General features: G+C 42.8%; 2 protein-coding genes across 2 annotated transcripts; both read left to right on the forward strand.

Moving 5' to 3' along the window:
- Window positions 1–218: 218 nt before the first annotated feature.
- Window positions 219–3,907, forward strand: LOC115205085 (glutathione S-transferase P). Its single transcript, XM_029770675.1, has 7 exons — window positions 219–326; window positions 1,147–1,182; window positions 2,182–2,288; window positions 2,630–2,717; window positions 2,845–2,948; window positions 3,140–3,241; window positions 3,501–3,907. Coding segments are annotated over exons 1-7 (627 nt in total). The 5' UTR covers window positions 219–325; the 3' UTR covers window positions 3,690–3,907.
- Window positions 3,908–8,446: 4,539 nt separating this feature from the next.
- LOC115205086 (protein farnesyltransferase/geranylgeranyltransferase type-1 subunit alpha) lies at window positions 8,447–24,224 on the forward strand. The gene is made up of 9 exons (XM_029770677.1): window positions 8,447–8,663; window positions 9,015–9,100; window positions 10,911–11,025; window positions 11,170–11,274; window positions 11,550–11,676; window positions 12,870–13,018; window positions 13,401–13,463; window positions 21,910–22,081; window positions 23,358–24,224. Exons 1-9 carry the CDS (start codon window positions 8,455–8,457, stop codon window positions 23,532–23,534), a joined length of 1,203 nt encoding a protein of 400 aa, XP_029626537.1. The 5' UTR covers window positions 8,447–8,454; the 3' UTR covers window positions 23,535–24,224.
- The last annotated feature ends 335 nt before the right edge of the window (window positions 24,225–24,559 follow it).

Genomic DNA, 24,559 nt, shown 5'->3' on the forward strand with positions numbered 1-24,559 from the left:
TTTTTGTGTTAAGGGCAGTCAGGTCTGGAGAGAACCAAGGGCTATATCTGTTCCTGGTTCTAAATTTCTTCAATGTGGCAAGCTTATTTAAGATGGTGAGGAAGGCATTTAAAAAAAATAACCAGATGGAATGTGGCTGCAATAATTGAATAATATAGATTTGTAAATGTATTTTGCAACGCTCGCGCACGCGACACGAGCGGTGTAGTCAGGGTATTACTCTACACGAGTAGCATTGACAATATTGCGTTTTGACCACGTGCTTTTTGACCCACACAGAGTTCCATAGTTACTGTCAGGACCATCACGACTCTTACAGCGTAAAAGTAAGTAACTAGTTATAGACAGTAATGCCTTTTAAACATTATAAAGCGATTTGCAATAGCTAATCTAAATTAGGATTTACACCTCATACTAGCACACAGACAGCCGTCTGTCCTTTAGTCGGTCGTGCACTCATTGTGCCATTTAATTAAACTAATTTGAAATAGCCTAACTATCGAGGATTAATCGTGTTTGCAACTTGATCGTCGACGGTAAACGCAAAATACGACCGAAAAGCACTGTAGTTAGCCGGAAGTTAGGCTATTTTCTTGGTTTAAACGGAGGGTTCTTATGTAACGGCACAACCGATTGCCCTTCTACCCCAGTTACGCATGGTTGACGTTTTTAATTCATTATATTCTAGCTAGCTGAAGGTGCAATGTTTTCACGTGCAGATTAAAACTTCGTATTCGAGCATGTCTATATTTTAGTTGGTTGAGATGTGTTGTCAGACAGTGGCCAAAGATGTTTAGGTTCCTTGCATAACAGTGGTGTGGGTGAACTTTACTAGACCAAAAAGGACCCGGATACTTGATATGCAAAAAAAGAACCACAGACTGGTCACACTTGACAGATTTGTTTGGCAACAAAACTATGTCAAGCAATATGTAATGATGCATGGCATTTTCACATGCAAATAACACTTGATACTATACCATACTAAATGTACTAAAATCAGCTATGTAATTAGTTGAAATATCAATGGGACACAGACTTCTCTGAATCCATGGAATAAGTCAGACTAATTAAACTACATTGATTTAAAATATACATTTTAGTTGAATAACTTGACTGTTGTGTTCTTGCGTCTCCTCTCCCCAGTGGGTCCCTACACAATCACCTACTTTGGAGTCCGAGGTATGTTGAGTCAGTTAATCCTATTCAACATCGCATGATAGAGCCTGGCTATTGTTTTGAAGTAATAATAGCCTACTAATGGAGGCTATTATTCCCTGTTGTAAGCTTTTCATATTGATAATTTATTACTAAATCTTTCCTTCAATTTGACAGCCATAAATGTTATATTGTGATGGAGTAAGATTGTTTGAAGTCGGAAGACAAAAGCCTTGCAAATGCTACTGCGCATATGAATGAACTTTGCATTTAAGTGTCATATCCAAAGACCTTATCTGTCATTCATTACCCAATAGCCCAGGGTTTCCCAAATTGTGTGTTTTAGTTTTTGCCCTAGCACTATACAGCTGATTCAAATCGTCAACTAATCTTGAAGCTTTGGTAATTTGAATCAGCTGTGTAGTATTAGGGCAAAAACCAAAACATTCACTCTAAGGGGTCCCGAGGACAGAGTTTGGGAAATGCTGCAATAGCCTACTGCTAGCAGCTTGACTCAATACTCAATGTTGTGTTTCTATTGGTTTTAAACAAGATATGACCTGGATTTCACCCACAGTGGCAGTTTAGCCTCACCCATACTTTTTTGATTATCACAGGAAATACGTGGAGTATTAGTTTGGCTCAGCTGGCCCCCCATGATCACTGTTTATAAACTTCAACAGTTTTGTTTTCCAAAGTACTCCTATTTGTTTACATTATTCATGGTGCTTGAGCAATGAGAAGGGCTGGCTTTCTGTCAGGAGCATGTGACCCAGATTAATGTGGAGTGCACTGGTGAACAATTGTGTCATGGGACTAAGGGTTCATTGACTTGAACCCATGAAAGGTTTTGTCTTGAATAATCAAGAAAGGTTGTATGTATAAATAATTATCTAGTCTGGAAACATATGTATTTGCCCAACACTAGTGCTATGTATGACTTGTTAGATCTGTGCCAAAGTGTCTTATGATTGAGATCTGTTTTGGTTGACCTGTGCTAACAGAGACCCTTGTTTACCACAGGGCGCTGTGGCGCTATGAGAATCATGATGGCCGACCAGGGACTGGAATGGGAGGAGATCGTGGTGGACTTTGCGGACTGGATGAAGGGAGATCTGAAAGCCACTTGTGTGAGTGGGGAATGGATTATTCCTTTGTTACCATCTTGTTCATTTGTCAACCTGTTCAGTTTAGCCAATGATGGTCTAATGATAACAGCTGGGATGTGCTTTTGAAAGGATGATCGGTTCGTTTAGTATACACTGTTTGTTTCTACAATCTCTGCCTGTGCTTTCCATTATTCTTATTTAAGTAGAGAGATTTTACCTCGTGAGCTTTGTGTTCCATTATTTACCTGTATCTTCTGTTATCATCAATGTAGATTTGATTCAGCTACAACAAATGTAAACCCCCATGTCCCCATTAGTTGTTAAAATCTATAATAAATAACACTTCCATTTTGGGGTTTTAGGTATTTGGTCAGTTGCCCAAGTTAGAAGATGGAGGATTTGCCCTGTACCAGTCAAATGCCATTCTGAGGCACTTGGGCCGCAATCATGGTAATTGATCTCAATCGCTATGTCATATATTTACATAGTTTTCCTCACTCTATTTATCCTTTATAATGTATCAAATATAGGTGAAAGTATAATTAACATTTCATGCTTAACTCGGACACACACACAGATGCCTACGGGAAAGATGGCAAGGAGGCTGCCCTCATTGACATGATGTGTGATGGCGTTGAGGACCTTCGTCTTAAATATGCAAAAATGATTTACCAGGAATACGTAAGTATTCATGAAAGCTGAAATTCGGACTAAGGGTACAGTTCATAAAACGTTTTACCTGTACTGTGCAGTAAACATTTGTTTCAGTGTGTAGAGACACAAAACGTAAAAAATAAAAAATAAATGTATGCAGCTTAATGGGTAAACATTTATGAAGCATCATTATGATGAATCACTTTCTCTTTTCATAGGATACTGGTAAAGACGCATACATCAAAGACCTCCCTAACCACCTTGACAAGTTTGAAGCTGTGATGGCCAAAAACAAGACAGGTTTTCTTGTTGGCGACAAGGTAACCGATCCTGCAATGCACCCAAAAATAGGGTTCTTGAATAAATGGAGTTCTAACATAGTACATACCGCAATCATTAGTTGTGGTCCAAAAAAAATTATATTTACCAAAATGCATTAACTAAATGGTTTGGTTCTCTTGTAAACACAGTACTGTCGGTTACCTATCACAAAACTAGATCGAATAGAGCAGGCATCCCCATTGAAGTTAATAATGCCATAATGCGAGATTCTATTTCTATGATCCCTATTCTACGTAGCCTTCCTTTGCTGACTACAGTCTGTTTGAAGTGCTGCTCAACCACCTGGTGCTCTGCTCCAGTTGCCTGGATACCTTCCCCTCCCTGAAGAGTTTTGTCGACAAGATGTCTGCCCGTCCCAAAATCAAGGTCTTCCTAGACTCTGACGCCTACAAGAAACTGCCCATTAACGGCAATGGCAAACAGTAAATTCTGCTGAACAAAGGAGGCTAAATTCCATCCCTTATACTGTAACCTGAATGATCATGGATAATAGCCTTTTTTTTTTTTTTATGTCCAACTTACACATTAGCCTACGATAAGCTTGTTAACTTTATGTACAATTGTTAGATACTAATGACTTTTGTTTGACATGATAAATTGTAATTGTCATGTGTTCAAAAAATAAAGGTCTTTTTGAACTTAAACTTGAAATTTAGTAGACGTTTACAGGTTCTATAGTACATTTATCACTTCTTTGCAGTTCTGTGAATATTATGACAATTGCCATTATAATGACAAGCCATGAAGAACTGGTACAGTACATACAGAAGATGGTCAGTAGGGGGCATTTTTTTTATTCATTAGCACCCCCACACCTTTTAACAAGGTTCATAATGTACACTCAGTGGGCCTACATATTGTTTGTCCATTTGCATCTCACACGATTTTACTTTCATTTTAAATGTTTTTCAATGTTTCTAATTTCAATAGCTCCTTGGACCTACAACTCTGAAACTAATTTCAGAGCATCCACGCACTGGCAATATATATTGCACACCCTATAGTTTGTCCATTTTAATCTCAGGTGATTTTACTAGATTTTTTTCTGTTTTTCATTGTTTTGAATTTCAATAGCACCTACTGGACTCAAACAAGGTTCAGGAAGTCTACTGACTACCCTTCTATATTGCACACCCTTTAGTTTGTCCATTTTCATCTCACACGATTTTACATAAATTGTGTAAACTTTAGAATTTCAGTAGGTCCTTGGTCATGTGACCTATTGACCTCAAACAAGGTTCAGAATGTACACTCAGTGGACCTACACATTGCACACCCTTTCGTCTGTCCATTTTCATTTTACATTCATTTGCCTGCTCTGACCCCCGGAAGGATAGTGCCACTCTCACACCTATTCACTTGGGCCTTCTTCCTGGGGGCTTCCTGACCTCCAGGCAGGCAGGCCCCCAGTGACCACTGACTGCCCGCCTGCCTGCCCTCTCCCTGGGCCTGAGAGTATAGCTTACTCCCTGGAACTACAGACCTCCAGGCCTCCGCACCTACTCTCCCTACCCAGTCAACACCCCTTCGCCTTAGTATAGCTTACTCCCTGGAATTACTAAAACGTCTATAGTCCCGCTATCAGGAACCATATGCACCTGGTAACCCAAAACAGACTCTTCCACTGGTGACCTGCCCACTTTTTTTCTGCTCGGAGACTAAGTCCCTACTCCAACCTCCACAGCCTGAGTGCTGCCACCAGCCCCCCAGTCCGGCCGCCCCTGCTCAGACTGAGTGCCCCCCGCCTTGGGGGAGGCCTCCTCGTGCACCTGGTAATCCTTTAACTTCCACAGCGAGTCCCAACCTGACTCAAAGTCCCACCAGAGGACGGGCCTGGGCGGATAGGCGTCCACTACCTAGTCCCTTACCTATCCAGAGCCCAATGTCAATATCTTACGCCTTCTATCCGCCTGCCTGGGCTCTCACACTCTGTGTCTGGCCTCTGGCCCTTCTGCGTGCACCTGGTAACCCGTTAGTAAAGAAGGATGGTGGTGGAGGAAGACGCCGTCCGTCCCCGACCAAAAACTTGGATCGACGGCTGACTTTCAATAAATCGCAGTGTGAGAGCTGCTCTGCTACGTACGAAACCTTGACCCTCAACCTTGACCCATTCACCCGTCTACGAGTGAATTAGCACCAGGTTCCCCACAAACATGCGGTGCTCATCAGGAGAGGGGCGGCAACTCATCCGGCTGCACCCCAACCCCGTCATGAACGGCTCTAGTCACCTGCCAAAAGAAGCAGGCTATGCCGGGCCAACTGAAGATCTGCAGCGCTACGGTATCGTTACGTTTAGGGCTATTCCACAGGTGGTAGCTTCGCACCATTGGCTCTTCAGCCAAGCACATACACCAAATGTCTGAACCTGCGGTTCCTCTCGTACTGAGCAGGATTACTACAGATGGGTACGCTCCTTTGAATTTCATGAAGTTGACATTCAGTGATCCGTGCCCAGTGGGAACCTAGGCTTCTTCCGTCCGTTTTCTGAGGTCCGCAGCAAATCAATAGGCGTGGATGGTACTACCCACATCAGATATAGGCCTCCCTCCCCAGACAAGCTGGAGATACCTCTCTTCACTTCATAGGGCATGAGCCAGATCCATGCAATTCCCTATCACTGCGGGTTCAATGGGTTAAGTCTCCGCCTCAAGTCCAGTGAGCATAGAGGAGACCTCCCCACCTACAATGTGTGGTGTCCCGCACTAAGGCAAGCCTGAGGCCTGGTAGTGTCAGCTAATGGTAAGGCACATGCCATCTCCACTACATGCTCCAAGGAGCGTGGAGGAGAACCCCCACATAGAATGTGTAGAGTCCCACATCCAGGCAGACCTGAGACCTGGCAGTATCCATAACCGTTAAGCACATTTTCATGCTTGACCGAAAGCACCATATTCCAGGATCGACTACAGCCATCCGTAAAAGATCAACAGCCGTCACCATCTGCAGGTAACTCCCGTTTGGATTGCATCATTAGTGACACCTGAAAACAGATGACAAGGATCAGAGTCCTGCTAGAGGGCTACCTCGTTATCTCCCTTACACCCTGTGTACTAGAAACAGTTTGCCTCCTAGCTGTTGGAGACTCCCTCAAACAGGTGACACAGAGTAGGGGTAGGAAGAGCCCTCCAAGGGCTATGGTACTATTTATCCCGAAGTTATGGATCTGACTTTGCTGTCTTTCCTTACCTCCCCTGTCTTAACCTATTCGAGGTAGTCACTCACAGCCAGACCAGGGTTTCGTTCGACCTGAAGGCACCTTTTGCTCCAGTTTGATGCTATGTTAGGGCCACCTGCATGCAGTCGCCCGTATTCGACCTTGCACTAATTCGCGAAGCATGGATCACCAATGTCCTGGGCAAAGGACTCCTTAAGAATGTCATAGTTTCTCCTGCCGTTTACCCGCGCTTCATTGAATTTCTTCACTTTGACATTCAAAGCAATGGGCAGAAATCACATCGCATCAACACCACATTGGGGCTTCACGATGCTTTGTTTTAATTAAACAGTCGGATTCCCCTGATCCTACCAGTTCGAAGTCAGCTGTAGGTGCCATCCAAAGTGACCAGGGCAAACAGGGCGGGCGAGCGCCGTAGCTGGGGAGATACGCAAGAAGGGCCTGGTGCGCGTCCAGAGTTGCAGCCGCCAACCGCCGGACCCAACCCTCCACCGGCCCGCCAGACAGACACAACTTGGACAAACACTGGCACGCAGCTCATTGCGAGACCACGCACGAGAGACGGACGAACTTCCAACGGTGACGAATGCTCCCCCAGCTGCAGCTTGAGCCCAGCCCCACTTCGCATCCTGACCTTCGCACCCCGACCCAGCCCTTAGAGCCAATCCTCATCCCAAAGTTCCGGATCTGACTTGCCAACTTACCTTACCTACATTGTTATAACATCCGAGAGCCTGTTCACCTTGGAGACTTGCTGCGGATATGGGTACGGCCCGGCTTGAGATTTACACCCTCCTCCGGATTTTCAAGGGCCAGTGAGAGGTCACCGGACGCCGCCGGAACTGCAACGCTGTCCAGGGCTTGGGCCCCTTTCCAGGGCTTTGGCCCCTCTCGTTACCTCACTGGACACCATGTCTTTGCCAGTCCGTGGACATTCTGAAAGTAGTTTGAGGTCAGTAGGTCACATGACCAAGGAGCTATTGAAATTCTGAAGTTTACAAAATTCATGTAAAATCGTGTGGGATGAAAATGGACAAACTAAAGGGTGTGCAATGTGTAGGCCCACTGAGTGTACATTCTGAACCTTGTTTGAGGTCAGTAGGTCAAATGACCAAGGAGCTATTAAATTAGAAACATTGAAAATGTATGTAATATTGTGTGGGATGAAAATGGACGAACAAAAGGGTGTGCGCTATAGAAGGGTAGTCAGTCGACATTCTGAACCTTGTTTGAGTCCAGTAGGTCACATGACCAATGAGCTATTGAAATGAGAAAGTTTGAAAAATTATTGTAAAAACGTGTAAGATGAAAATGGATAAACTAAAGGATGTGCAATGTGTAGGCCCACTGAGTGTACATTCTTAACCTTGTTTGAAGTCAGTAGGTCACATGACCAAGGAACTATTGAAATTCAAATGTAAAAAAGTTTCTACTTAGTTTAAGCTCCCTAACTAATTCAACTAGGCATACAAAATGCTGCTCACATTAACACGTTTATTACCTTTTGAAAATTAATTAATGTCCAAATCGTGAAAATCAGACCAGTGCAATGTTGTGCAACATTCTTCCAACATCATGACACTTATTTGGAGTCTGTGGCTCAAGTGGTTTGAAAGCAATTGAGGTTTGAAAGCGCGAATATCCGTCGAATTTCCCAACCTGAAACTGGCTTTTACTCGGTTTTTGGCATTTATGGGATAAAGTCTTGCTAAAATTCAAAACGGTGTACGAATCTCTCTAAAGATCCAAAACAATGAATCCAGTGTAGGGAATGAAATACATGTTCGTGCCAAATGTAATACTCTCGTTGATAAACCTGTGTGCATACTAACGAAACACACACATATTCATCCATTTTTAAGACTATTTTTTTTTTCGAGAATGAGGTGACAGATTGCGGACATAAACACGTTTTAAAAACGTTCCTTTATATTTGTATCAACCCCTACGCGGACCATACGTGCTCCAGTACACTTATCTTTGTAAAACGATTAACAGAGTTGCACAAAACAGGAAATGACGTCCATGAGTGCAATAGCACAGACGTCCGACCTTACAAATAAGGCAGCTCTTATTCCGCTTGCAACCGAAAGACCAGTTTATTACAGAATGTCAGGTATTGAAGAAACTTCAAATGTATCCTCAGAATTTCAGGAGGAGAGGAGCGAGGAAGAGGTTGAAGAGGAGATTGGCTATGAAGACCCGTTCCGTTATGTGTTTTACAGGTAGGCTAAGCTAGCTAGTGTTAAGTAGCGTAGCTAGCTGAACCAGTATCTGAGACGAGTATGACGAGTCCGTGAAGTCAAATATTCTTCTCTGTACCAATACGTCAATTCCCCCCACCACATCCCTAGCCGGTGTGAGTTAGTTCGCTAATTAACGTTAGCTATTGCTCGCCTTGATCTATACTTAATAGTAAGCTTACAATTAGCTAGGTATTATTGTTTTCTATGTTTAATTGATTTAAAAGTGATACCTGAAATTCACGTCAGTTGAGGTAGGCGCATTGGCCGAGACTGAACAGTTCCCTTATTCACTGTCCATTTTCACCTTCCCTCTCTCGCCCTCATCTACAGAGACAGGAAAGAATGGGCTGATTTAGAGCCTGTTCCTCAAGATGATGGTCCCAATCCTGTTGTGAAGATTGCCTACTCTGACAAGTGTAAGAAATTAAACTTGGCATATCATTTAAAACCAGACATCCATATTGTTTTATGTTGTCAATGTCATGCATTTAGCCTACCAAATACAGTTGAAGTCGGAAGTTTACATACATCTTAGCCAAATACATTTAAACTAAGTTTTTCACAATCCCTGACATTTAATCCTAGTAAAAATTCCCTGTTTTAGGTCAGTTAGGATCACCACTTTATTTTAAGAATGTCAAATGTCAGAATAGAGTGATTGATTTATTTCAGCTTTTATTTCTTTCATCACATTCCCAGTAGGTCAGAAGTTTACATGCTACCAAATACTAATTGAGTGTATTGCCTTTAAATTGTTTAACTTGGGTCAAACATTTTGGGTAGCCTTCCACAAGCTTCCCACAATCAGTTTTGTGAATTTTGGCCCATTCCTCCTGACAGAGTTGGTGTAACTGAGTCAGGTTTGTAGGCCTCTTTGCTCGCACATGCTATTTCAGTTCTGCCCACACATTTTCTGTAGGATTGAGGTCAGGGCTATGTGATGGCCACTCCAATACCTTGACTTTGTTGCCCTTAAGGCATTTTGCCACAACTTTGGAACTATGCTTGGGGTCATTGTCCATTTGGTAGATCCATTTGCGATCAAGCTTTAACTTCCTGACTGATGTCTTGAAATGTTGCTTCAATATATCCACATCATTTTTTCCCCTCTTGATGCCATCCATTTTTTAAGTGCACCAGTCCCTCCTGCAGAAAAGCACCCCCACAACATGATGCTGCCACCCCTGTGCTTCAGGGTTGGGATGGTGTTCTTCGGCTTGCAAGCGTCCCCCTTTTTCCTCCAAACATAACGATGGTCATTATGGCCAAACAGTTATATTTTTGTTTCATCAGACCAGAGGACATTTCTCCAAAAAGTCTGATCTTTGACACCATGTGCAGTTGCAAACCGTATTCTTGCTTTTTTATGGCAGTTTTGGAGCAGTGGCTTCTTCCTTGCTGAGCGGCCTTTCAGGTTATGTCGATATAGGACTCGTTTTACTGTGGATATAGATACGTTTGTACCTGTTTCCTCCAGCATCTTCACAAGGTCCATTGCTGTTGTTCTGGGATTGATTTGCACTTTTTGCACCAAAGTACGTTCATCTCTTGGAAACAGAACGCGTCTCCTTCCTGAGTGGTATGACGGCTGCGCGGTCCCATGGCGTTTATACTTGCATACTATTGTTTGTACAGATTAACACGGTACCTTCAGGCGTTTGGAAATTGCTCCCAAGGATGAACCAGACTTGTGGAGGTCTACTATTTTTTTTCTGAGGTCTTGGCTGATTACTTTTGATTTTACCATGATGTCAAGCAAAGAGGCACTGAGTTTGAAGGTAGGCCTTGAAATACATCCACAGGTACACCTCCAATTGACTCAAATGATGTCAATTAGCCTATCAGAAGCTTCTAAAGCCATGACATAATTTTCTGCAATTTCAGGCTGTTTAACGGCATACTCAACTTAGTGTATGTAAACTTCTGACCCACGAATTGTGATGCAGTGAAATAATCTGTCCGTAAACAATTGTTGGAAAAATGACTTGTGTCATGCACAAAGTAGATGTCCTAACCGACTTGCCAAAACTATAGTTTGTTAACAAGAGATTTGTGGAGTGTTTGAAACACTTCAGTTGGAGTCATTAAAACTCGTTTATGTAGACTTCAACTGTTATTCTGAAGTCACTTTAAGTAGATTTATGATTCATGAAAAATTATTTCACTTTGCATCAAACTTTACATTTCACACGTAACCAAACTTTACATTTCACACGTCTCCAATAGTCACAGACGTGTATGACTATTTCCGAGCGTTACTGAAGAATGATGAAAAAAGTGACCGGGCACTCTTGCTGACAGCTGAAGCCATTGAACTGAACGCTGCAAATTACACTGTATGGTAAGCAGGTGTTATTATGATTTACGAACAGAACAGTAGGAAACCAATACTTTTTTTTCTTATTTTCCCCTCCTTTGAAAATGAAATGTGCAAGATCATTCAGAAAGGGTGAACTTTTCCTCTCTCCATTTTGTGTATGTGAAGGCACTACCGGCGAGTGTTACTGCAGGCCCTGGAGAAGGACCTGAGAGAGGAGATGAGGTATATCACAGCCATCATCGAGGACCAGCCCAAAAACTACCAAGTCTGGTGAGCTCTGCCAATCCAGTGTCACGACCATAGTTGATTTTTGATGAAGCAGACTAAACTCTATGGTCCTTTAAGAACCTAATTTATGTAAAATATTGTGTATTTTACTTTTTAAAGAAATTAACAAATGTGACTGGATGACAACATCAGGCTCTTTTGTCTCCAACATTGGGTTGTGAGCATAAAGACACATTTCCGTTCTCTGCAAGTTGGACAATAAAGTTCTTTTTTTTTTTCGGTTCTACAAAGACTTAACCGTCTGCTCCATATCCTAGGCACCATAGACGAATGGTGGTGGAGTGGCTGAACGACCCCTCGGAGGAACTGGAGTTCATTGCAGAGATCCTAAGTCAGGACGCTAAGAACTACCATGCCTGGCAGCACAGACAGTGGGTCATCAAGGTATGAGCCTCAACAACCAGGCTGCGTTTGTAACCGATGGTGAATTGTTAGCTAGTTTTCTGTGTATGTGTGTGTGCGCTAGTAGCGACCATCGTGCAAGTGACATCTCCTGCCCTGAGACTTAAAATCGTTGTCCTGGACCTAGCTGAACCTTTGCTTGCACCTTGGCTTTTCTGGGTCAACGGTATTGACGGTGCTTCTTGAGCAAGAAGTGTTGTTGTGCAGAGTGTCTCTGGTTAAGCCCAGTTTGGGATAGGGACTATACTGACCCCGTTGCACATTCACATACCTTCTAATGAGGCAGAGAGTATATTGGGCTCCTAAGTGGTGGAACGGTCTAAGGCACTGCATCTCAGTGCTAGAGGCGTCACTACAGAAACCCTGGTTCGAATCCAGGCTGTAATACAACCGGTCGTGATTGGGAGTCCCATAGGTTAGTGCACAATTGGCCCAGCGCCATCCGGATTTGGCCGGTGTAGGCCGTCATTGTAAATAAGAATTTGTTCTTAACCTCTACGGTATCGGTGTCCCTATATCGGGACAGTTGAGCTAACGTGCGCTAATGTGATTAGCAGGATGCTGTAAGTAACAGCAAACTTTCCAGGACACAGACATGTCTTATATGGGCAGAAAGCTTAACTTATTGTTAATCTAACTGCACTGTCCAATTTACAGTAGCTATTACAGTGAAAAAATACCATGCTATTGTTTGAGGAGAGTGCACAAAAACAACTTTTATCACGGCAACTGGTTTGATACATGAAACCAAACGACGTTGATTACCAATTTATTTTTGCAGGTCTGTGTAAATGAAGTCCCATTTGAATTCTGCCACCGAATAGACTCTATAGCTCTCTGAAATGGGCTGCATTGATTATATGACTGTGCAGTTTTATTTTAATACAGTTGTGTGATTGAATCGATGTATTGTCTTGGAAAGTATCTAGTAGCGGGTGGATCAAAAATAGGATATCAGAATGAATAGTGATATCTGAACAAGAAAATCCTTTATGTGCAGTGAATATTAATCACAAATCTGAATGGACACATACCATTGGAATACACAATAGCAAGGACAATGATGTGTTTCTGTCAGTGCTAAATAAGTGTACTCCAGAAGTACAAGCTGTGAGACAGTGTGCCTGTACTAAGTTAGTTTGTGTGTGTCAGTACTAAAGTGTCTTATTTTCTAGGAGTACAAGCTCTGGGACAGTGAGCTGGAGTATGTGGAGCAGTTATTGGAGGAAGATGTGAGGAACAACTCGGCATGGAACCAGAGGCACTACATCATCTCCCACACGACGGGCTACTCAGACCCAGCCATACTCAACAGAGAAGTTCAGTACGTACCTGCTCTCCTTACAAGCCGTATCTCATGTCAGCCCCACAAACTGCCCCACAAACTGAAAATGGGAAAGGCTTGGCCCAGAAACAACCTCCTAGCCGCTACCCACTTGGCACTTCATCCTCCAAGCCCCTACCTGCTCCATATATCTGAAAGGATGAGATGGGTATGCGCAGCATGGTTATAACTCCACCTTGCCCTCTGATAGGCTTGGTAGGAGTTTAACCGGCATTAAACCTATCAAACCCTTTTGGATATCCGTGGGTAAGGGATTGTTTTTGAAAATGGGGTAGGTCTTGTTTCTGGATTGGGCAAAGATTTCCAGTGTGCTATATCAAACAAATATGTGATACATGTGTTCTCCTTTGTATTTTTTAAGGTACAGTCTCAAACAGATTAAGAAGGCTCCCCACAACGAAAGTGTGTGGAACTATTTAAAAGGGTAAGCGTCATAGGATTCATTCAGTAGGGAATTAAATCCTACTTACTTTCTGAGTCTACAACGTTATGGGTAATAACACACTTGCCTTGCAGTTTCTATCCTCCACCAGCAGATGTCAGAAGTCACCATGTTTTTTTTAGTTTAGGACAGGGGTCTGCAACCTTTGATTGGAAGAGCCTTTTTTTTCTCCACACAAAAAAAAGTGTTGAGAGAGCCGCACTAGAAATTTGAGCCTTTTCAAGCCAATAGCGGCAATATCTGATATTCAGCACCACGGATAGCAGTCAGATCAAATTATCATGAAATGTGACGTTCAGGTTCACAGAGCAGTGGACGCAGCGGCTATCTGGTGAAGGTGTAGAGAATCAATCTCGTGAACATACAGTAAATATGCTACAGGAGTGATGTTAACTTTTGATTTGGAAAAACAGCCTGGACAACACCCTGTCATTCTCTGCAAATCTCAAAGCAAGGACTCGCTCCTGCAGGTTCATGCTCTACACAACATCCGTAGAGTACGACCCTACTTCACACAGGAAGTGGCGCAGGTCCTAATCCAGGCACTTGTCATCTCCTGTCTGGACTACTGCAACTGGCTATTGGCTGGGCACCCCGCTTGTGCGATCAAATCCCTGCAACTGATCCAGAACGCCACAGCCTAGTGTTCAACCTTCCCAAGTTCTCCCATGTCACCCCCGCTCCTCCGCACACTCCAATGGCTTCCAGTTGACGCTCGCATCCACTACAACATCATGGTACTTGCCTATGGAGCAGCAAGAGGAACTGCCCCTTCCTACCTTCAGGCTATGCTCAAAACCTACACCCCAACCTGTGTAATAGGGATGATTATTTTCTCCAAAATCTACCAAGTTTCAATACCGGGAATAATTCATGTTTATCACGAGAATCCCGGGAAATATTGCAAAAAATCGGAAGTGCCCATTTAAAGTGTTTAAAACCAAGATATGGCCACTATGCCAGGGTTCTCCCCAAATAGATGGGTGCGGCGCCACCTTGTTGGCTTGGCTGCGCCACTATGTGAAGATTTCATAGCAAATTAAACTGATATTTAGTAATGATAGAGTAACTGTTTAATCAGCAATGATGTGAATTGCCAAACAGACGGTTCATAAATTCAGAGCGTTGTTGAATCATACATACTTTAACGGCAGTCAAACAAAAGTGAAATGACCAAAGTTTCTAAGCTTGATAGATAACCTCGTTCAACGAATGACAGAATATCTCCTATATTTTGGCTAAATCGAGATGTTTATACAGATAGCAGATCAGTTCTTGAATAAATGTCAGATGAAGAATGGAAGTAGTTTAAATATCAAGGTATCTTAACTGGGACCAACTCTGAAATCTACGCTCGTACCGTATGTTGATCACACATTCTCTACCGAAGCTCTCATATGGGCAGCAAGTACGAGAAGTGGGAGAAATGTTAGACCTCTGTTTCGACATGCATAGGCGAGAGATGTGCTTTGATAATGTGACCTATGGATTACAGAAGAAAGTTAGGAATTTTCATGCAAGACAAGAGTCAGGATTTTGGGTTTCAGTGGGATTGGGACTGGATAGGAAAATAGCCTAGGCTCTAGGACAGAAGATATAATTTTCTGTCATGCCACTGAATTGTTAACAGACTTTGTCTGTGACCGAGATGCCTATGAGTGAATTGTGCATAGGCCTATCAGAGGCACATGCTATTTTATAGGCTATGCTGTAGGGGTTTCCTGTAGGGTTTATTCACTTAAAACAGGTCACGTGTGCTTTGAATTTATGGCGACTTTGTGTGAACCTGTTTTGATAATGTGCTATTTAATTTTTTGCTTATCTCATGCTGCATACGTTGTGTATCTTGTGGAATTGCTTTAGTGCCAACATTGGGGCAAAATATAATTTCCTGGGTCTTGTCATTTTTGGGATTTGGGGAAATGTGAAGTGATCCCAGTTACCAATGTCGATCCCTACCGAGTACTCCGTTCTGCCACCTTGGGTCTCTTGGCCTTCCCGCTCAGCACAGTCGAAGCTCTTCGCTGTCCTGACACTCCAATAGTGGAACCAGCTTCCCCCTGAATCTAGGATAGCAGAGTCCCTGCCCATCTTTCAAAAAAGTCTGAAACCCTACCTCTTCAAAGTGTATTTTAAATAATCCCACTGCACCCCCCTCCAAAAAAAAGACTTAAGTGAAGGCTTGACTCCCCCACCAACCCACTAGCACTGACTTTGCTGATAGCTACTTTATTGAGAAAAAATGCTGCGGTGATTAATTGAAAGGCCCATATCAAGCCCCACAAGAAATTCTATAATGAAACACAGATACATGTATTGTAATGCAAACGGATTGATTGTAATCAATATGTATTATACTGCTAACTAAAGTGTTTTTTCTTAACTTTTAGAAATTAGCCCATTGAAAAGCCTAGTCTGCAAACTTTCAGCAACAGAAACTTAACCTGCAACAGGTTATGTTTTGTACATTTCAGAAACAGAAAAATGAAAAGAAAGATAAGGTTTTAACGTGTATTGTCCTGTATATTGTAACGTTGCCCATCTCAGATGGGGCTGTTGCAGTGACGTATTACTGCCCACATCATGAGTCATGACCACAGTAAAAATCCACAACTTGCTAACTAACATCAGGTCGCTAATGGACTTGTTCCCGTAACCACTCTGACATCAATGCAAATGCAATCGAAAATCGCATCAAACACTTATCATCAAAACAGTAGTAAGCCTATAGTACTTAAAAAAAACAAAAAAAAACACATCATTGTGATGATCAATTTGAAGAAAGAAGTTGAAACAGTGTAAAACATGGTTGTTGTTGTTGTGGATGTTGTTTCAAAGCCTAACACAACGAAATGGACGGTGCTTTCTAAGGTGATGATTCATTCAAAACACCCATATACATATTCGAGCTTATGTATAGGCAAATGAGCCCAGGGCAAAATAAAAACCTGAATTGAAATTATGATTGTGCTTTTATACAATACACCGCCGAATGCATATTATGCATGGGAGAAAACATCAAGCAAAACGGATTTAAGATGTCTTTGGGCTAGAATTGGTCTAGCCCAGGTATTCCCAAACTGGGTTACGCGCAGTGCCGTCGGGGGTACGCCAAATAAAAATGTGATTCACATTTAAAACACAAATACGTTTCAAACAGTCCATTTATATTTTCCGACGGGGCTATACATTTGGGTGAGATTTCTTCTCGCCTGAGTAGCCTCGTTTCACTGCCAAAAATAAAATGAAACCATCTAGTGTTCAGCAAAATAACACAATGTCAAATACAGGTAGCCTAGTCAAATAATTAACATCTAATCACATTAACCGTTACTCTCTCGCTAGAATTTCACTAACGGTCCGTATGTAGCCAAACTTAGCTGCTGCTCATTCCGTTTGCTTGAAAAATTGATAAATGGTTAAAAAAAGTAAGGCCTGCATCCATAGACACATACCAGCTCTGCTGGTAGTACTGCTACTACCAGCTCTGCTGGTAGTACTGCTACTACCAGCTCTGCTGGTAGTACTGCTACTACCAGCTCTGCTGGTAGTACTGCTACTACCAGCTCTGCTGGTAGTACTGCTACTACCAGCTCTGCTGGTAGTACTGCTACTATCAGCTCTGCTGGTAGTACTGCTACTACCAGCTCTGCTGGTAGTACTGCTACTATCAGCTCTGCTGGTAGTACTGCTACTACCAGCTCTGCTACACCTGCACCTGTAGATGACACAAGTTGTTCAGCTTCAACGAGCACATCCAATGCTAGCATCAGTAATTCTACATCTGTTGTTAGCCCAGCTAGCATGGACACTGACAGTTGTGAATCTGATGCAGCCGAAGAGCTACTGCCAACTGACCCGGGAAAGCACCGAACAAAAAAACGTGACGTTGGACCATCGAAGAGGCGCAAATATGATAACTACATTGATTTGGGGTTCACTTATATTGGGAGTAGTGCCTTTCCTCAGGTACAGTACTTTTGCACATAACACACTCTCACAACTCGATGAAACCTTCACTCTTGCGCAGACATTTAGAAACAAAACATGCCAGTTTGAAAAATAAGCCACGGTAGTTTTTTGAGCGAGAATTAAGACGAATTTCGAGTAGTACGACATGTAAAGTGGGGGGAAAAGGTATTTGATCCCCTGCTGATTTTGTATGTTTGCCCACTGACAAAGAAATGATCAGTCTAGAATTTTAATGTTAGGTTTATTTGAACAGTAAGAGACAGAATAACAACAAAAATATCGAGAAAAACGCACGTCAAAAATGTTATAAATTGATTTGCATTTTAATGAAGGAAATAAGTATTTGACCCCTCTCAATCAGAAAGATTTCTGGCTCCCAGGTACAGGTAACGAGCTGAGATTAGGAGCACACTCTTAAAGGGAGTGCTCCTAATCTCAGTTTGTTACCTGTATAAAAGACACCTGTCCACAGAAGCAATCAATCAATCAGATTCCAAACTCTCCACCATGGCCAAGAGCAAAGAGCTCTCCAAGGATGTCAGGGACAAGATTGTAGACCTACACAAGGCTGGAATGGGCTACAAGACCATCCATCGCCAAGCAGCTTGGTGAGAAGGTGACAACATTTGGTGCGATTATTCGCAAATGGAAGAAACACAAAAGAACTGTCAATATCCCTCGGCCTGGGGCTCCATGCAAGATCTCACCTCGTGGAGTTGCAATGATAATGAGAACGGTGAGGAATCAGCCCAGAACTACACGGGAGGATCTTGTCAATGATCTCAAGGCAGCTGGGACCATAGTCACCAAGAAAACAATTGGTAACACACTACGCCGTGAAGGACTGACATCCTGCAGCGCCCGCAAGGTCCCCCTGCTCAAGAAAGCACATATAGATGCCCGTATGAAGTTTGCCAATGAACATCTGAATGATTCAGAGGACAACTGGGTGAAAGTGTTGTGGTCAGATGAGACCAAAATGGAGCTCTTTGGCATCAACTCAACTCGCCGTGTTTGGAGGAGGAGAAATGCTGCCTATGACCCCAAGAACACCATCCCCACCGTCAAACATGGCGGTGGAAACATTATGCTTTGGGGGTGTTTTTCTGCTAAGGGGACAGGACAACTTCACCACATCATTTGACGGGGCCATGTACTGTCAAATCTTGGGTGAGAACCTCCTTCCCTCAGCCAGGGCATTGAAAATGGGTCGTGGATGGGTATTCCAGCATGACAATGACAAACACACAGCCAAGGCAACAAAGGAGTGGCTCAAGAAGAAGCACATTAAGACCTTAATCCCATAGAAAATCTGTGGAGGGAGCTGAAGGTTTGAGTTGCCAAACGTCAGCCTCAAAACCTTAATGACTTGGAGAACATCTGCAAAGAGGAGTGGGACAAAATCCCTCCTGAGATGTATGCAAACCTGGTGGCCAACTACAAGAAATGTCTGACCTCTCATTGCCAACATGGGTTTTGCCACCAAGTACTAAGTCATGTTTTGCCGAGGGGTCAAATACTTATTTCCCCTCATTAAAATGCAAATCAATTTATAACAATTTTGACATGTTTTTCTTGATTTTTTTGTTGTTATTCTGTCTCTCACTGTTCATATAAACCTACCATTAAAATTATAGACTGATCATTTCTTTGTAAGTGGGCAAACGTACAAAATCAGCAGGGGATCAAATACTCCCCCCCCCCCCCCCCCCCCCCCACTGTATAAAAGCAACAGAGACCATTGAATAAGAAGGGGCTAGAAGCGTCTTATATGGTGAGCTACCGTGGCTAGGACTGGCAAGCCCAATGCTATTGTGGAGGACTTCATTCTTCCTGCTGCCACAGATATGGCTGGGGGAAAAGGCCCCAAAAACTACAGACAATGCCTTCATCAAACAACACTGTTTCACAACGCATCAGTGACATGGCCAGGAGATGTTTTGAAACAATTACTGCTTCGCATACAAGCCAGTGAATTGTATGCGTTACAGCTGGATGAGTCAACAGACGTGGCGGGCCTGACACAGCTCCTGGTATATATATGTCCGTTACATTTATGCTGCCAAGGGAATGCACGACAGCTTGAAAGATGTTTTGGACACAACCATTTTCACTGTAAACTTTGTTAAAGCAAGGCCCCTGAACTCGTGTATTTTCTGCACTATGCAACGATATGGTGCATTGACCTTTTTTTTTTTAAATTGAGAGGTGAGCTTAAAGTTTTCTTTACTGACCATCATTTTCACTTGTCTGACCAGTTTCATGATGACGAGTTTCTCACACGACTGGTCTATCTGGGTGACGTTTTTTCTCACCTGAATGATCTGAATCTAGTATTACAGGGACTCTGCGACTATATTCAATGTGCGGGACAAAATTGAGGCTATGATTTAAGAAGTTGGAGCACATCTCTGCCTACATTAACAAGGACCTGCCTCCACTCCACTTACCGATATCTGAACAAGAGAGTCTCATCGAAATTGCAACACGCGGTTCTGTAAAAATGTAATTTAATCAGAAGCCACTGCCAGATTTCTGGATTGGGCAGCGCTCAAGAGTTTCTGGCCTTGGCAAATCGCGCTGTTTAAACACGGATGCCCTTTGCAACCACGTACCTATGTCAGTGTGGATTCTCGGCCCTCGCTAGCATGAAACCTTAATACAGGCACATTAGTGTGGGAAATGATTTTTAAGACTGAGACTCCCCAATACAACCCAACATTGCAGAGTTATGTGCATCCTTTCAAGCACACCCTTCTCATTAACCTGTGGTGTTATTCACAATTTTTGATGAACAAATTAGGTTTTATATGTAAGATGGTTAAATAAATAGCAAAGTTATTGATTATTATTATTTGTACCCAGGTCCTATAAGCGCTCTTTGTCACAACCCGGCTCGTGGGAAGTGACAGACTCACACTCATTCCTATGTTTAATACATGTATCGTATAGTGTGTGTGTGTGTGGCAGGCTTACAATGATGGCAAAAAACAACATTTGATAGTGCGTCGACCCTGGTGCTAGAGGGGGTACGCAGCTGGAGGTTGAATGTTTGAAGGGGTACGGGACTATAAAACGTTTGGGAACCACTGGTCTAGCCTACACTCCAAAATGAAACGCATTCGAGTAATCGCCTTTGAACTGTATTATTATGCATAGTGGACTTATGCTATGCTCCAACATGTCTATCTATGTGTCTGGGAGAGAACGTAAAGCCCTAGGCGATGCTGTTGGCTCACTGATTGTGCAGAGCAGCTGACAGTTAGCCGACAGTTAGCCTACAGTTAGTGAATTTGATTTTGAATAGCCTACTAATAGGAAGTTTTTTTATATTTTAAATGAATTGGGTGACATTACCTTTAGATATACAGAATCTCACCACCATGCGTTTCCATCTCCTCTCTCCTTGATTCCTTTCTCGAGCGCACAGTCGGGCTTGTCAACTGTTTAGTGAAATATGTTTAGTTGCGAAAAAATGTTACTGTTGATGTTACCGAACAGATTATGTTTGGTTTCCAAAATGAAGCAATAGGTGGATGCATGAACAAGTTTAGAGAGCCCATAGCATACAGAGTTTGGGCTGAATAGCACCTGTCTGGCTGCGAGACAATGCACCTCGAACCGTGGTTGATGCAGTGGCGTAAAATAAGTGTGCTTATATTTATTTCTAAAGCACATACATGCTCCGCTATAAAACCGAGGTAGGCTACAAAACGGTCCCGAATGAAAGCGCACGGCCTCCCTTCGCTATTCGAGTGCGTACAAATGACATGCATTTACCCTGCCCCTATTCCTGCCCATTTAATAATGGCCCATTCTTCTAAATCGATTTAACAAAAAAAAAAAAAGTTTTACGTATTAGTAAAGACGAGATTAAATTGAGAGTAGTCTGATGGCGGGTGAAAATATGATCGCTTGATGAGAGAAGAGCTGTGCAGCCTGAGGCAAGGAACAGAGCGCAAGCTTTTTTTGCTACTTTCTCAAATCATCAATAGCCTACAGTCATACCATTCAGCCCATATGTTTTGATTTCTAAGACGTTCTAAGGTTTATATCATTCTCAACTATAGTTGCCAAAACTCTAAATATAGCATATAGGACTTGTTTCAAATAATTACTTTTATGCTCAACATTGGCACTTCATATGCGGATCCATAATGGGAGAAAAACGTTCTATTTTATTCAGCTAAGTTAAATTCTATTCTTCTTTACTATAAAAGAATGGCACTGGACTTAAGCATTTCTTGTCAGCTAAATTAACAAGTCTACAGCCTATGGCATGGAGCATATAGCCAGATATCATAGGCCTACTGTAGGGAGGGGCAAGGGGAGGTTGAAGAGCCACATGCAGCTTGACCAGCTGGTTCCCGACCCATGGTTTAGGAGCTCTGGATAGGGATACTGCTTTTGCAGAGTTGGTCAAAGCTTTTCACACCCCTCTTTCCCCGACCCCCAGGATTCTACAGGACCTGGGCCTGTCATCCCACCCGGGTCTCCTGGAGCAGATCCTGGAGCTTAAGGAGACCCACTGCTCGCCCTACTTGTTGGGCTTCCTGGTGGACATCTACGAGGACTTCCTGGAGAACACCTTGGAACACCAGGAGGAAGTCCTCAGTAAGGCCCTGGAGGTGAGCAGCACTAGGACCTATCTGGGCTAGTTTAGCACATTGTCCGTCCTACTAGACTTAAAGGGATAATTCAGCATGGGGACCTATCTGATTTAAAAGAAGAGTTCAACATGGGGACTTCTCCTACTTCAAAGGATAGTTCAGCACATGGACCAGATGTATGGGAAAATAGTGCCTATCTTATTTGGTATTACTCTAGAGTTGGGATTATACTACTTTAAACTGATTTAGAGACAGATGGTGGCAGAAGTGGGATTGTGCACTCAGCTGAAAGTCTTTAGACTTTGAAAGTCTCAGCTGAAAGTCATTTCCTGGAGGACGCAAAGGGAGTACACATTTTTTTTAATTTTAGCCCAGCAGTAACACGCTTGATTAAACTAAACACCAAGCTTTGATGAGTTGAAACAAATGTGCTAGTGCTCGGGCACAAACAGAAATGTACACATCTCATCTTGGGGATCCCCCAGGAATGCACTGGGAAACTTGTGTAGATGCTGAAGAACTTGGCAACAATGTGCAGAGAATGGAAATTGTGTCTTCTACCATAGCCAAGACGTCTCCTTCCTTTGTATACCTCGAGTGTAAAACATTGACTGAGAGTCAATCAGTGTAGAGCAGCCCTCGCACAAAGAGTTCAAGGCTGAGCAACAAGGAAAATCAGTCGGAATTATTCAACGAGTCGGATTTGAAAACACTATCCTATCGCACCGGATCTCTTGCATGTTATTCCAAGTCTCCAATGACAATCTCCCTGGCAGTTTGAGTGACAGATCGTATGTTGCCTCTATTTTTGGCAACTAAATGCTCGGCTGTCTGTCGGAGTTAATTAGGTTTCTTGGGAAGTGTTTTATAAAAAAAATTAGCTGCTGTTTCAACGCTAGTGCATCTGTGAGAAGTGTAAAATGTATGTTGAGTAGCCCCTAGCCAACAACTTGACTACCAGTACTTCTACCATAGCAATGTTAGCTGTGGTAATAGATAGAATAGAAATCATGACCAGATCATTTGATTTGCGAACAAGCAAGTGTTAGCAAATCAGCCCAAAGTTCCAAACCCTTGGGTTGTAAGACTATGCAAAAAGAAACATTTTGATTTGGCTTCCTTTTTTTTCTTTTTTGCATTAAAGTGAACATTATCTGGTTTCACCCCACATAGCATTACAATATCAATCATTCCTTTAATCTTTCTGCTTTGTTTTAAATAGATCTCTTGTCCATCTCTCGTCCCTTGCACCTTTAATCCTGCTATATCCCTAACCCTCTGTCTCTCTCCCCAGCTCTGTGAGCTCCTGGCCCATGAGGACACCATCCGGAGGGAGTACTGGAGCTACGTGGGCCGCTCCCTGCAGACTAAATACGGCTCCAGTGACCCCTCTACCACCACCAGCGCCCCAGGAATTGACCCAGGATCAGCCTCAGGCTCCGTTTATCAGGAGACACCCTGCAGTAGCTGAGGGAAGACATAGAACTCAATGGGAGTCGAGGGAGCAACCGCTTTTAACCAGCCCAAGTTTGTTTGGCAATAGCATTACCACATAAAAAAAAAAGGAGCTAAGTAACAAAATAAACACTTGTAGCTTACTGTAAAAGAGGTAAATCACTCCAGATAAGTGTTATGGCATAGGGTTGGATCATCCCTGGATTTCCAAGTATGGACAGCTGCTGTCATTGTCATGTTTTCAAGTTTATAGCCATAGTTGAGCTAGATTGGATGTTGATTACGTGAGTGTGTGGTAACGAGTCATTACTGTGAAATTAGGCTTGTTTTGGATTTGTTCTGCTGCGCAGTACACAGGAACGCTGTAGCTAAGAAGCCGTTAAGCCATTAACAAATCTCTGTGTAGATTCATATTGATGACGTTGCCAAAACACTGTATAACCAGACTCGGCATTGCTGTAGGCTACAGTCTTTTGTACGCTAGAACTAATTATGATTATTCTAAACTGGAAGTTTTACCCTTGTCTTTTTTTCTCTCTCTCGATTCCAACACACGTGCCTCATTCTAACGTACCTACTTTTCAGTCATTTTCGTTCACTCTACTTGGCATAATGGGCCTGTGCGTTTGAGTTCAGCCAGTAATTGTCTCATCTGGATTCGCTCCCACTAACGAGCGAGATGAATAAAGCACATCCGCTCACTGAACAACCATTTCACCGTATTAGCAGTTAGCCGCTGAGCTAAAATACATTAACCAGGGATTGTTTTTGGTCATTTGGAAATTACACATCGAAAGCATGACTCAATCGCAATGTCTTCCCCAAATGAAATTGAACCCGTATTGCGAAACAAAATTATTATTTTTTACTTTGCGTCGACTGTAATTTATAGCTGATAGATTTGGAGGAACAAAAAGCGTATCATCTTAAATCACTGGGCTAAAAGAGTCAAATCACAATTAAATGGAGCAGCATGAGGTTAGCTTCCAGGCTTTCTTGTTAATTGATTCTGGAGCCATTGCATCCATCTCTGCAGCTCCA

This window comes from Salmo trutta, chromosome 13 (assembly GCF_901001165.1).
Source record: "Salmo trutta chromosome 13, fSalTru1.1, whole genome shotgun sequence".
In the NCBI taxonomy this organism is placed as follows: Eukaryota; Metazoa; Chordata; class Actinopteri; order Salmoniformes; family Salmonidae; genus Salmo; species Salmo trutta.